The sequence below is a fragment of the Boleophthalmus pectinirostris genome, unplaced genomic scaffold (genome assembly GCF_026225935.1).
Source record: "Boleophthalmus pectinirostris isolate CB_2022bp ecotype Guang Dong unplaced genomic scaffold, ASM2622593v1 HiC_scaffold_19, whole genome shotgun sequence".
In the NCBI taxonomy this organism is placed as follows: Eukaryota; Metazoa; Chordata; class Actinopteri; order Gobiiformes; family Gobiidae; genus Boleophthalmus; species Boleophthalmus pectinirostris.
The window spans coordinates 12,603,859-12,619,161 of NW_026571140.1; the positions used below are offsets into that span (position 1 = coordinate 12,603,859).

At 37.2% G+C, this 15,303-nt stretch overlaps 1 protein-coding gene across 2 annotated transcripts in view; it reads left to right on the plus strand.

Moving 5' to 3' along the window:
• dpy19l3 (dpy-19 like C-mannosyltransferase 3) overlaps nucleotides 1-15,303 on the plus strand; it is a 78,089-nt gene that overhangs the window by 37,444 nt on the left and 25,342 nt on the right. For both annotated transcript variants that reach the window (XM_055154959.1, XM_055154960.1), the window contains exon 16: nucleotides 1,311-1,393. In XM_055154959.1, coding sequence (XP_055010934.1) covers nucleotides 1,311-1,393 — 83 coding nt within the window. The remainder of the gene's footprint in view (nucleotides 1-1,310; nucleotides 1,394-15,303) is intronic.

The window sequence follows — 15,303 nt, forward strand, 5'->3', positions numbered from 1 at the left end:
ATCATTATCATTGTTTTTGCCAGTCAGAGCTGAATTACTGCTGTACTGTGATGGGTTTAAGGAAAGTGACACCCATCGTCAATGTCAATCTTTTAAATAAATATACTCCACCAGTCAGAAGTTTGGACGCACCCACTAAATCAGTGTTTTTATTTATTTTTTTCTATTTTTACTACTTTCTACCTGTTATATAAATACGGAAGACATGAAATACATGAAGTAAGACTTATGGAATTAGGTAGCTTAGAGAAAAAAAAGTAAATACTAAATATATGTTTTATATTTTAAATTCAAATACTCACCCTTTGCTTTGTCCAAAAATATATGCTATAGCTCAACTCATGTAATATATATTAAAACAAGCAGGAATATTGTTTCTACTCATAAAAAAGTGTGTATATATATATATATATATATATATATATATATATATATATATATATTATATTTTTTTTTTTTTTTTCAATTTAACTATTGCTCACACTATCACTGCATTATTGTGGCCTTGCTATTTACGGCATTCAGCATTTACAGGAGAAGTAAATAACCTAATGTTAAGGTTATTTACTCATTTGGTTTGATTAGACATTTATCTCAGTTTACAAGTTTGTCTGTCTGACATGCAAGTTCAAACTTATTATTTCACAATAATTAATTTGCTTTAGAAAGCGGATATGCGTTTAATCATATAAATCGTTTAATGCTGCTCATGTATTATACAATTCTTCGTTCTCTTTTTGTTAGTGGCATTGATCTATTATTGCTACTGAGCCTTATAAAATGTATTTTTAAGCAAATCTCTGAACAGAAATTTCAGATTTGTTGAAGCTACACAAAAACAAAAAATGATCAGGTTCAACAGTTATATTTGTTACACAGTTTTGACTTTGTTAATGAATATCATTGGTGGGTATTAAACTATGTGCCACTGTTTTGTTTCAGTAAATACCACAGTATAAACCATATAACAGATTATATTAAAACACAAAATTACATTCAACACTTTTAGCAGTCAATTGAATTCTGTCCACCTGCTCTTATACTTTAAAACACATTATAGCATCTCTGTACTCCACCTTTTACATCAAACTTGTTTTTACTTTCTAATCTTTTTGCGGTTTCCTTAAGCAGCACGCTGCCTAGTATGCCCAGGGCAGCTGTGACTACAATAACAGCATATCACCACTGAGTATGGAGTGTATGACTAACGCATTGTAAAGCACTTTGGGTGTCCTGAAAGTCACTACATAAATCCAATTCAAGGGACCGAACATGAGTTATTCATTCCAATATTTTTCTTGTCATTTCAGTTCTGGCCCAAACTGATGGAAGAGCTCTCTGAACTGCGAGAATTTTATGACCCAGACACCGTGGAGCTCATGACCTGGATAAGGTACCCCCACCAACATTACCCAGCATCTCTCTCTCCTCACTACTACACCACTGCGCTCCTCACACACAACCTGATCTGATTGGCTTGTTTCATCGGATCAGCTTCCCCCCCTAGTCCTGATGCCCTTGATTGCCGCTTGCGAGTACATGTGCGCATCGTCCTGTTTGTTTGCGGAGGGGAGACGGGGCTGATGAGTGATGAGAGCCAATGGGACCTCCATGAATAAGACATGGGGGTGCCTTGGAAGGAACCCAGCTGTTGGCAGAGCGGTAGCCCACCTCAGGGTCTCCGTGGCCAGGCGTTCGATCAAGAGCTCCGGCCTGATGGGATGTGAGATGGAGCTGTAATTTGGAATGGCGGCTGTTCTGTGTGTTATTGTGTTGGCACATCTGTGGGTGTGCCTGTCTTTCTCTCACTCGTTCTCTTTTTTTGTGCTGCGTGGAGTGTGTTATGTTTTCAGCTCTCTGTATATAGTGAAAGCATGGACTAGTCTATAACACATTGTGCTGGCTTCTTCCTCTTCTTTTAACTTTTTATATAGCAGCAGATGATGGATGAGTGTAAAGGTATATAAGGTCAACAGGCACTGAGCTGGTGACACAACTTTATAAAATAAAACTTATACAAGTCTTTTAAAACTGCACTAACCTCAAAATACTTTAAAGGTCCTATATAGTACACAGAGCTTACTCTTGTGAGCTTTAAACCATGTTATAATGTCGTTTCCTCATCAACACATACCTGAAGTTGTTTTGTTTCATTCACACATGTTTGAATAGTCCTTTATTATTAGTCTGTCTACAAGTCCAAAGCTCAAAATGCTCTGTTCCACCTTGTGATGCCGTGAAGCAGTAGTTTTCAAGTTAACAGCTACCTTTTACCTTTCCTTTAGCAAACATTGGCAGTTCCATGTCTGAAATCATCTAAATGATTCTAGTGAAAGAGTATGGAGTTTAAAAACACAGTGGAGCACTTGGAGCACTTCCTGTGTTACCACATGACATCACAAGGAAGGTTTTCTGTTGGGGAGGAGGAGGGGTGTTAAACATGTTTGAATGAAACTAAACGCTAAGTATGGTTTTGATGAGGAAACGGTATTATTAGCCTGATTCATCAGCTGGTTTCACTTCACAGAAACCGTCTGACCTCACAGAGTTAGAATTCGTTCGCTCGACGGTAGGCGGGTAATTTTTTCATTTAACCAATCATTGCTATTTGGTCGTAACGTATGTAATGCACCGCTAATGGGGCTAACTGGTGTATTAAGCTTTTCCCAAATCCCGTAGGAAGAAGGGCAAGTCTTTCCACTTGATAAAATTCACCAAACATTCTCTTTGTTCTGGTTTTAAATCCTCGATCTCGTGAATCGTTGACGACATAGAATGTATGGCTCTTCGCTGATTGACTGGTGCCCGAACTCACACTTCCGGGGTTTTTGTGAACCGTCTAGTGTATTCTGATTCTTGACCTAGTCGCTGGAGAGAAATGAAATTGAGCGGAGGCACTTGGTGGCACCAGCCTGGCTACAATATTATAGCATAGATTAGAAAATAGCATAATATGGGTCCTTTAAGCATACATTCTAACTGTGAGCGAGGTCACCTATCCATAGATCTAACCTGTAATTTGGCCTAGAGCCACCACCTGCTTGTCTCTATTCAGGTGTATGTGTGTGTTACAAGCAACCCAGTAACCTTTCTATAGAGACAGGACCCACCATTAGAAATGTTTCATAGTGCACTTTTGAATAACAAGTGTACAGCTGTAAAATGACCACTATCTCTCTTCACAAAATACAGTCCATACAAACTATGTAACCTTTACCCTTTTTAAAAAAAATTTAAACCCTTTCAACCTTAAGCAATGTTCAGGGACGTTTAAAAACATAATTAATTACCTTGCTCAAAAATGGATCCATTTGGCACATCTAAAATGTTAACCATCTGCCCCATAATAGTTGGAATTTATTGGTAAACCTTGCTACAACCCGGTCTCTTCTCACTTAAAGCTTAATGTCCTGTTGTGCCACAAAGGCTACACAACTCCAGGTACATTTTTGATGATGAAACATTATAATATATATCAGAAAATAGCATAATATGGGCCCTTTGAAATTGAGCTGAAGGACATGTCAGGTGGAATTTGCAGATTTGGTGACCTGCATTATGGTTAATCTAATCTGTTTACATGGTCCAATCTACAGGAAAAACAATAATACAACAATAAGACAATACCTTTGCGATTGTTGTAAGTGGAAAGGACTTTTAGCTAAGTTTAAAATGGCGACTTTGTGGATCATTCCCTAACAAATAACGGTAAGGTCAGAAGGATCAGAGGGCTGGACAATTCTCCCAAAAGCAGTGAATCTGCCATAAAGTTATATAGACCCCTGTCCTCCATCTGAAACTGTGACCTCATCAAATTCTACATTGTAAAGCGTAACCTTTACACCGACTGGATCTTGCATTTTTATACACACACAAAACATACTGATCTGTCACCGGTTTTAGATGCCATGTTGTACAGATAATGCATTAATAATTAGTCTTAGTGTTAGAAATAAGGCATTAGGTAGAATGGCAAAGATTACAGCGGTATGTGCATTTCCTGCCAAAAACAGAATTAAATAAATGTGTGCGTGTTTTTTGTTTGTTTTCATTTTTAATTAGTGTTTAGTGCACTAAAAACAAAAAAAACATGCAGCTTTCTTACTGAGAATGGGCTTGCATCTTTACAAACTTGACTCTTATTTAGCTTGCTTCTTTCCACGAAAATGTTGTTGCTTTGGTGATAATCTTCCACAGTATAGTACAAAACTTATTTATCACCATCGAGAGTGTTCCAAAGTGTGTTTTTAACTTTATATTTCCATGGAGTCATGCAGGTGACTAGCCAGGCTGGCGCCACCTAGTACTTTACTCAATTTAATTTCTCTCCAGCGACTAAGTCAGGAATCAGAATACACTAGACGGTTCACAAAAACCCCGGAAGTGCAAGTCCGTGCACCAGCCAATCAGCGAAGAGCCATACATTCTGTGTTGGCAACGATTCCTCGAGGATTTAAAGCCAGAACACAGAGAATGTTTGGTGAATTTTATCAAGGGGAAAGACATTATTGCCCTTCTTCCTAATATAACAGTTGGCCCCCGTTAACGACACATTACATATGTCACGACCAAATAGCAGCAAGTGGTTAAATAAAAAAAAGTACCCACCTACCGTCAAGTGAACGAATTCTAATGTTGCGAGGTCAGAGGGTTTCTACGAAGAGAAACCGGCAGATGAATCAGGCTAGCAGATGACATGCCACCTCCAGGAAGTTACATACTGTACCTTTAACTTGTATTTATCTTTTTTTTCCCTTTCTATTGTATGAAGATATATACACGTATGTAGATTAGTATGATAATTTATGGATGCTTTCATTAGCTTGTTTACTTTCAAAATCTTTCCAAATGATCTTAAAACAGTTTTTGAAACCCAATATGAATCATAATGGCATTGAACTACCAAAGTGGTCTTGGTACTCAGCTGGAGGACCATTGTACTAAGCTAGTCCTAATTCAATAGTCATTATTCCCCTTCCATCATAATCAGCCTATAACCGTTGAGTGGACCAGATGGAGATTTTTAAGAAATGGCCCATTTTGGCATAATCCAATTAGACAGATAGAGAAATACTGTGGAAATGGTTGGAGAGAGCTTTGGAGGAATACATTTGCGTGTGTGCGCTTGTGTGTTAATCCCATTAGCGCTGCCTGGATTAGGGGCTGCCTACAGTTACCTTCACTGGGCTGGAGAGCAGGGAGGAGCATTAAGCCACTCCGCACTGTGCTAATTACATTGCAGATGAAAACGTCAAGATGGAGAAGGCGGCTTGTGTTGCGTTATGTTTCCGTGACCGATACTGCGTTCAGTGGGAAGAAAAAAATATGTCGAAAGGATATAGCCATGTGGTATAATGAGGGACAGTTTAGCAGAGCTGATGTAGTTAAAATTGGATGATTGTGGCGAGGCTGGCTGAAGGGAGAGTGTTAATCACGCCTGATAAAAAGGGTGAGATGTAGCTAGCAATGTGCAGTATTCTTCCTGCTGAGAATCGCTTGTTTTGTCATTTTTCCAAAGGTAGTCTAGCATAAGGCATACTTTAAAGAACACATATTGTGCTTGTGTCTGCTTTATAGTTTAATGTACGACACCCATGGATCTGATTATTATGTTATAGTTTAGGCATTTTAAATTCAATACTTAGCTTTTTTTTTTTTTTTATCTCCCGCTGATTCCTGAGTTAGAAAACTGTGGTGCCCAGTTGGAGAATAAAGTAAGTACAGAGCAGTTGGTGTATACCATTGGTGGTGAAAACAGAGATTGATCAGAAATATGGTATCTTGAAAATAACTGATTAAAGTTTGCTCAAACATGCACAAATACAAGTTCGAGAGGGTATGAGATGGGTGAACATCTATAACGTGGTTAAAAGCTCTGAAAATGTGCATAATAGGTCTGCGCTAATGGTGGATTATATAACTTTTTTTTTTTAAATATAACTTCTGGTGGAGTAGAGGTGGGAAATATGTATAGAAAATTTTTATATCATTGCAATTGTTCTGACAATATGCAAAATTAGAGTATATCATCTATAATTAAAGCTTTTGACAAAAAAGCGTTGATTAAAAATGGAATTAACGTAATGTGTCATTTCATAAACACAGTAACTGAAATGCCGCATTTTTGTTGTTAATTTTATTCACCTTTCATGTTTTGATTTTGAACTTCAGCATATTTTAACACATTCCTCGTGCATTAAAAAAAAAAATGTTTTCAGTATTGTTTTTGAGATTATGCAAAAACATAATTTTTGTCAATATTGCCCACTCATAATGTCATTGTTTTGTCTAAAAGGTTCCACAGTATGACATTAAATCTAGCTATCTTGCAGGTTTGGTGATCATACCATGAAAATCATATTTTTTTTCCTGTGAGTTGTATTGCCTCTCCACAGATCTGACTTGTCACTGGACCTGTGATTTTCTTCAGTTTATTGTATCTGCTTGTGCCCATGAAGATACAGTAAATGGGTTGATTGACATACTGTGGAAAATTTCAGACAAAGCAATGTGATGGACAAAAGATTATTAAAGTCACATTGAAAATAACTTTTCTCTTTTAATAATTTAAGTAGGGCTTATTGCACTCTGCTTTCATACAGTAGTTTAACATCAGTCTTCTGCTATTGCATTTTCACCATTTGCCAACCAAGCAATGACTCTCAGTAGCTTACACAGCAGTTTTAAACTAGCAGTCAATGGAAGCAACCTCTATTGAGTGAGACTATCTGACCTTAAGCCAAACTTCCAATGTGTGTTTTACACTAATAATTTAACAGAGTTCTAGTGGTGAAGTTACATCAGTTTACAGTATAAGTAATTTATTTAGGACACAGTTAAAGGTGTGCTATATAACTTTTGTGGTGTAGGTTCAGCACCATGGAGGTGTTACTGTTTTGCCTGAAATGTTCCACAGTATTGTATAAATAAATACATTTTTATATCATGTTCATCCACTGATCCGAAGATTGGCGGTTTTAATCCCACTGATGGTGTAAACATCATTGGTTGAGAGGTCAGATCTACTGACCCACAGCTCGGTGGTGTGATTCAAACACCAGGTGAAGCAGGTTTCACACCTGCCACCTACTGTTTAAAAATCAAATACATTTACAGATGTCAACTTTAATTTAAAGGTGAAATTATTTAATAAAAGAAAACCATGCATTTGTACTGTGAGTGGACTTGCCTTTCCGCAGATGTAGCCTGTTGGCATTGTATTGTCACCAGCTTATCTTAGTGCTCAGGTACCAGGAGTTTACTGTCGAACATTCCAGGAAAACCAATAACATCTCCAAATTGACAAACAGGTGACAGACTCCCCACCAAAGCAGTTACATTGTGCCTCTTTTAAATCCATACACTGTATTTCATATAGCTATTCCTGTGGTGGTTATGATGAAAAACATGTTCAATTTATTTAGCTTTGCTAAAGGTCCTCCAAACATTGCTGAAAGTGACTGATTCTGAATTATGTTTATATGTGTTATTTTCCCAAAGGTGGTATGCTAATGAGACATTTGTTCCTAAAATCACTGAGCTTTTATTAAAGTTCTTATTAAACCTGCTGCGGACACACGCACACACACACGCACACGCACGCCTTTGAGAAAACCAATAGTTTAAAGTGTTGTCACGATACTAAAATGTCAAACTTGATACTAAGGAAAAGGTTTGATACTTGATTTTGATAAAACAATGATAATCAAAAACATAAAGTAATTTTCAAGACAAAATAATAGTATTTTTTATATTATCATGTGGTCTTATACTAGTTCTGATATAGATCAAGAACATTCTAAAACTATTCAGGAAAGGCCAAATGATATTCCATTTGTCACATGAACCCAAGCCTTATTGATACTTTACAGCTCAACATTCCCTAAGGGTGTGAAGCTAACAGAAAGCACTACTCTGTTAGAAGCTTTGTTACTCAAGTTTGAACTAATCTGAACTTTATTTTAACACAATCTGACCAGGAAGAACTGATCATGGAAAAAAATCTGGTAGAGGTTATAGATATATTTGAATGGGCAAAAGTCAGGATGTCACCTTTAAACAGGAAGATACTGTATGTTTAACTGAAATATACCAGTTTTAGTATTAATTAGCATCTGGTATTGATGTATTTGACAACCCCAATAGTTTAAATAGACTGATATGAGCTGTTGTCCCTGAGCGTGGCCAGGGGACTCAAATAGCTGACGTGTGGAGTGGATAATGACCTGTAGAGGCTGCAGTGTTCGGACTGTGCACAATCATAACTCAGTAGTTTCCTCTTGATAGCGGCGCTGTGTGGCTGGGCTGTGGGCTGATACTCGCCTCTAAATGGACAGTCAATAAATCAATAGCTCCGCCTGCCCGTCCCACTGCCTTCACTCTGAGCCAGAGCTGTGAGTGCGCACTTTTCACCAGTCACAAACATGAACTATGTGCCCCACAGTACCACTCTGATTCTTGGTTTGATTTGATTTGAATTGCTCAGTTAGAGGGGTCACTAGACTAGTTTAGTAAACAATATGGCTGAGTGAACAGAATTGAGTAAATAGACCCCACACAGCATTTTATTCTGCACTACACAACTTATCTGGTGCAGGTTACGCCACCAGCTGGTCTCATGGGGTTTTATTTCTTTGCCAGAAATGTTCCATAGCACGGTTTTTTATTGGCCAGTGTTGGTTTAAAGTTACAGCATGTAACTTTCTGGAGGAGGCATGTCACATTCATGATTCCGTGGAAAAAGTTAAAAGGAACAACATTTCCATGGAAACAAGCAGGAAGACCTCCTCCAGGCTAAATAAAAGACAGGTTTATGGAGATGAAAGTTTAAAAAAAAACTTACTTAAAATCACCAAAGGCCCATGAGGTGACTACTGCTGTGATTTTGGACTCTACAATACAAACTATAATTTAACCCTATCTCCACAGAGACAAGCATGTGACGCCCCCAGACAAAGTGGGATTTTGTTATTGCCATAAAAAAAAAACACTAGTGTATGAATGAATAAATTCATGATTTAAAAAATGCCATATTGAGAAACATTCAAGACAAAGCAACATCTACACAGGTGGTGGATCCCAGCAGAAAAGTTACATTACACGGAGTTAATTAACCAAAACTAAATATATAAAAACAAACAGCCAATTCCATCCTGTTGAATGTGTTTGCTTCATTCAAAACAAAGACATTTTAAAAAACTGTGTGATCTGGGTCCATAAATGTAGAAATGATGAAATGGCTGATGGTTTTAGTCGACCAAAATTTGTATTGGCTTCCTACTCATTATAGATTGTAGATTGGGACAACAGCAGAAGTTAGTGAGTGAGCTGAAAATTGTATTATTTTTGTATTTTTATGTAGAAAAGAAGATTAAACCCATGAGTCACAAGTTTGATCTATCTTTATACAAATTCATTGTTTCCTTGTACTTTTTTCTGCCTAAACAGTAGTTTTGCATGAACCTCCCTGCAGGGCTTGTAAGTGCAGTTTGGGTCAGATACTGTACACACAATGTTTACGAAATACTTTTGAGAGTAAACTAATCAATTGAGCGGGACACGTCTTTAGTCGACTACAGCCCTAGATAGTAGGGATTAGGGTTGGGCGGTAATACGCTTTTACACTATACTGTGTTATCATCACAGTTTACCAAAGTTGTATGAAAAAAGGTAATACAGTAATATGGTATATCACGGTATACCACATAAAACCCTGAGAAGGTTTAATGGTATCAACATTTGGATTCCGCCCAACCCTAGTAGGGAAGTAATGAAATCCGAAACTCTCACTCTCATTTTCACGATACGCACCTCACGGTATGATCTCGATTGCATTATTATGCTTTTTTTTCATTTTAAAATGCCTTGACAAGCCTCTGATTCTGTCATAATCCAAAGAATTCAGATTTAGAACTGCTCAATAACAGTTATTTCTTCACGTATTCCTCTCTGAATGGTCATTTTCTATATAGTCCCCTATGTTTTTTTAGCTATTGCTGCACCAAGACAATAAATTTAAGCAAAGAGACTTGTAATTCGATAGATGGTGATGGCCCACGATATTATTGTAAGACTTTTAATGATACAGTAGCACAATATTTTGTTTGTTGTTACATCCTTACTGGATAGATGATAAAATGTTTTCTTTGTGGACATATTTGCAGTTTTATTTTCCTCGTGAATGCGATGTGGTGTGAGGGTAATTAAAGATGAGGAGGGCTGCAGTGGAGCCATATACAAGAGCTTGGACAGCAGTTTGGTGCACTTCAAGAGCCTCAGTGAGCTACGCGGCAGGAGACCACAGTCAGGAGCAGTGCAATAACATCAGCACATTTCAGCACATCATATGGGTTCAAATCACCTTAATACATATAGATATTGAGAGAGATAGATGATGAGGAGTTTTTTCTATCATGTGTGCCTTTGAATTCAGTATTAAGTATTATGTAATTGTTGCTTTTTGCCATATTATCATTAGATTTGATTAGCCTGAGTTCTTCTCTCAAACAGAAAACACTCAGAAAGCACATTGTGATGCCATGTGATAATGCAGGAAGTGCTCTGTTTTGTTTTTAAACTCCGTACACCTTCACTTGAATCATCTGGATGATTTCAGCCCTGGAATTGCAGTCTCTAGTGAACTAAAGGTAAAGGTACAATAACTGTTATCTTGAAAACTATCAGCATTTTGAGCTTTGGAGACCAATCGCTGCTATTTGGTTGTGACATATGTAATGCGCCACTAATGGGGCTAACTGGTATATTAAGCTTTTCTCAAACCCGTAGGAAGAAGGGCAATAATGTCTTTCCCCTTGATGAAAATCACCAAACATCTTTATTCCGGCTTTAAATCTTCGATCTCGAGAATTGTTGACAACACAGAATATATGGCTCTTCGTTGATTGCCTGGTACCCGAACTTGCACTTCCGGGGTTTTTGCAAACCGTCTACTGTGACCTAGTTGCTGGAGAGAAATGAAATTGAGCAGAGGCACTAGATGATGCCAGCCTGGCTAGTAAACAGACTAATAAAAAAGGGTTACTCAAACATGTGCGAATGAAACAAAACGCAAAACGACAGGTCTGTTTTTGAGAAGGTAACAACATTCTAACATGGCTTAAAGCTCACAAGAGGCAATTTAGTTTAATATAGGACCTTCAAACAGACATATAGATATAGATATAACAGGATTTTATATCTGTGTATTTATTTTTTAGCAGCAGCAGAGGCATGCACATTTTTGCACCCGCTGTATATTCTCATTTACATATCAGTTTCACATTCCAGTAGTAAATCACGTTCAACACACACACACAGTATGTATCCTTTTAGCGTCTAAAAATGGTCTTCCTGTGTCTTTTTTTCCCATCTTATTCCTTATTTTAAATTGACAAATGTTCCAAAATTTGTCATGGTCTCAAAAACCCATCTCACAAACTTTTCTGGAACGCTGTGTTTTGTCATTTTTTTTATTTCACATGTATGCGCCTAAAAATTGTCTTCCTGTCTATCTTTTTTTTTTTTTTTTTTTTTTTTAAATCTTATTTGTTATTTTAAAGGTGCATTGAGTAACTTTCCTGGTAGAGGGTTTGCCAAATGCTTTTTTCTTTTTTCAATGGAGATGTTATTGCTTTATCTGGAATGTTTCACAGTATGACATTAAAACTTTTTCTTTAACCACCTCTAATTGAATACATGTAAGGTAGAACCGTTTAATGTCACACTGTGGAACATTCCAGGCAGATCAATGACATATCCACAGAAACAAGCAGGTGACGTACTCCAAACTGAAAAGTTCCTCATTGCACCTTTTAAATTTTCATACAATTAAACATTTCTCTTAGTCCCAAAAAACAAGATATGCGTATTCCTGAGAGGAGGAGAGTGAAGTCTTAAATGAAAGCCTAAAAGGTGCAAACTCCACAGACTGGTACATTTATGGACGCACTCCAGGGCACTTTTTACCTATTAATCATCGTCATCAGCTCCTGTCTACCCTGCTTAGTTTTCGGTCCTGTCTCACTTTGGTTTTAATAATCGCCTAAAAGGAACTACTCAGCCAGCACCGGATCAAACCTGCGCTGCCTTCTGATTTTGCTGATAGAAATGAATAGAGTGTAGCTACTGTATTTAAAAGAGTTCCAGTCAAGGACAAAGTCTATAGGAGTATATAGGTTTTTAGTAGCGTTTTAGAAGCAGCCGTTAGTCGTTTTAAGTCATAATTTCAATCATTTTCTGTTTAATGTACCATATGGGGAGATGTGCTTAATGTACTATGAAAAACTAGCCAAGTTCAGCTCTTTGGAACACTGCCCATTTTGCTAGATTTGTAAGTTTTGGTGTTATTTTTATAATTTTTATTGTGTTTAATTAGAATGTAAAATAATGGAAAAGATATAGTCAATTATGAAAACAATTAAACGTTTTTGAGATAACAGTTAATTAAAAAATACATGTATTATACTAACAAAAAACAGTGGTTAGATTATACATAAAAACTAAATGGCAGTTTAGACATTTCTATTGTCTTAAAGATGTGCTACCTGCTTGTGTCATGAAAATGTTGTCGTTTTGCCTGGAATGCTCCACAATGTCTTGGAGCTTAACTATCCTCCTTTTATCCAAATGCAGTTTGGTAGAGTCACCTGTTTGCCTGTATAGAGTTGCTAAATGTGATGTCACTTCTGGATCCATCAGCTGATTGAAAACAGTGAACATGTTTACAGTTTACTCTTTTTTTTATTGACAACACACGTTAATTTTAAATGATTGCAATTTCTTTTTAATGCAACAACGGTATAACCACGGATCTATGGTTATAAATGACATAAAGTGTACAGGGGAGGTTGAGTTAAGATAGCTTTAGTGATGGCCAGGAGTTAGAGGGAAACACACATGTAATTCTATGTTATGCTGGATTATTACCAAATTATTTGAATGCTTGATTCAATTTGAAGTTTGAAAGGCAATTGTCTCTTGTTTGATGAATAAGAAAAAAACAAAGCTAGAAATCAGATGTGAACTTTCTGGTTGGACTCCGAAGTTACATCATCATTTAACAACTCTATGGAGATTGACAGGTTTTATTAGCCTGATTTATCAGCCGGTTTCGCTTCATGGAAACCGTCTGATCTTGCAGCATTAGGATTAATTTGCTCGATGCTAGACGGGTACTTTGTTTATTTAACCAATCGCTGCTATTTGGTCGTTATGTATGTAATGCGCCAAATCCTGTAGGAAGAAGAGCAATAACGTCTTTCCCCTTGATAAAATTCACCAAACATTCTCTTTGTTCCGGCTTTAAATCCTCAATCTCGGGAATCGTTGCCAACACATAATGTATGGCTTCATCTACATCCATCTCGACCGCTTTGTTTACTGTTGTGCTGTTCCACAAAAGGGACTCAGACAGGCGCTTTATTTTGACGTCATGGCTTCACAGCTCTTCGCTGATTATTCAGTCTATAACTTTCGAGGTTCTTGCAAACAGTCTTGTGTATTCTGATTCCTGACCTAGTCGCTGGAGAGAAATTAAATTGAGCTGAGGCACTAGGTGGCATCAGCGTGGCTAGGGTTTTATGGCACCCTGTTGAAAATACCATGGTAAACAATAACATCTCAATGGAGAATAGAAGAATAGTAGTTTAATGGTAGATATTAGTATTTTTCCCTTCAACATTTATTATAAAATGTATTCATAATTTTATTTTATGTTATTATTTTCTTGCCAAATAATATAAATCCATAACAGTTTGTATTTAATGTATAAAAAAGTAATCTTCACCATGATTGATGCTTTAACTCAAACCACAGAAGATTAGAAATGGCACAAATCAATTTATTTCCCATTGCCACATGGGATAGGATCTGCTGTGTGTGTGTGTACTTCCCTCATTTTGTACAAGACTTAACATATTCTTGTCTTATTTATTTACTCTTTACTGTGTCACTGTATCACTGTGCTAATGGAGACCTAACCACCAACTCCACACAAGAGCAGCATTCAAAACCCTATCCATGTCTCCTCTATGGCCTTATCTGACTGACTATTAACGTCATTATTTCATTTTTATAATGTCAGAGGGCTGCATTACCAGTACCCTCTGGCATTTACATACGAGCAGACCAAATGAAATGTAAATCATTTTGGATGGAGGGATGCAGTGAGAGATTTAAGACGCGCCGGAGGAGGGCAGGAGAGAATTGACCCGGCGCCTCCTATGGGTCAAAAGGCTAACACATCAGCGTGCACATGCAGCTTTAATGCATATATGTGTGAATATAGGAGTGATCTGAGGAGCTGGATCTACACAGGTCACTGGAGCATATGGAAATTTTCATGTACATGATTGGATTGCCTTGCCTCATCTGTCTATCTACCAACAGGTCGGTGTAAAGTGTATGCTGGGTTTTACTATTTTCTTGTCCCATTGGTGTTGAGAATGTACTTTATTGATCTGCAAGGGAAATTATTTGGACACTGTACCTCACACATCACAGTATAGTATAATAACAAAGTGAAAAAATGGTAATAACCAATTCTAAATAAGTAGCAAAATAGCAAGAGACTGGTGTCAGCTGAAATGAGGCATAATTATTTCAGTGTAGCCTATGTGTACAAGTAAAAATAAAATATGCAAATACAGTAAAAAAAAATATATCTCAGCTATACGTAAGAGGTCATGAAGAAAGACTGTTGAAGAGGATATGATGATTGACAGGACATAGGGTTATCTGTTACATAAGGCTGAGTTACTGTATGGAATATGTATGATTGTAGTCCTATATCTCTCACTGTTTGAGCGGAGCTGTAGCAGCCTGTTGGAGAATGAGCTCCTCTGTCCCTCTATAGCAGGGGTGTCAAACTCATTTTGTTCCGGGGGCCGTATCCAACCTATTTTGATCCCAAAGGGGCCGGATCAGAAAACTCATGCCATATAAACCCCAAAAATAACAATAAGTTCAAATATTTGTGCAGAGAAACACAAATCTATTACAGAAATCTTTTTAAATTGATGAACTCTTTCTTTTACAAAATATTATAATATGAACAACCTGAAACTTTAAGAAAAATACAATTTCAACACAAAGTTTTAACCTGAACTTGTATGTAAACAGGAATAAGTAAATTTTTGTTGTAAAATCCTGCACTTGGCTCCACTTTTCTCATGTTGGACATTTTGTTGATGAGGGTGTCACGGTCAACAGTCAAAACGATCGTCCTTTAAGAGCGTTTGGAAAGAGACAAGTCTTCATTTGTGCTGCTCTGGTGGGAGGGGCCACGTACAGAGACACTGGAGACCA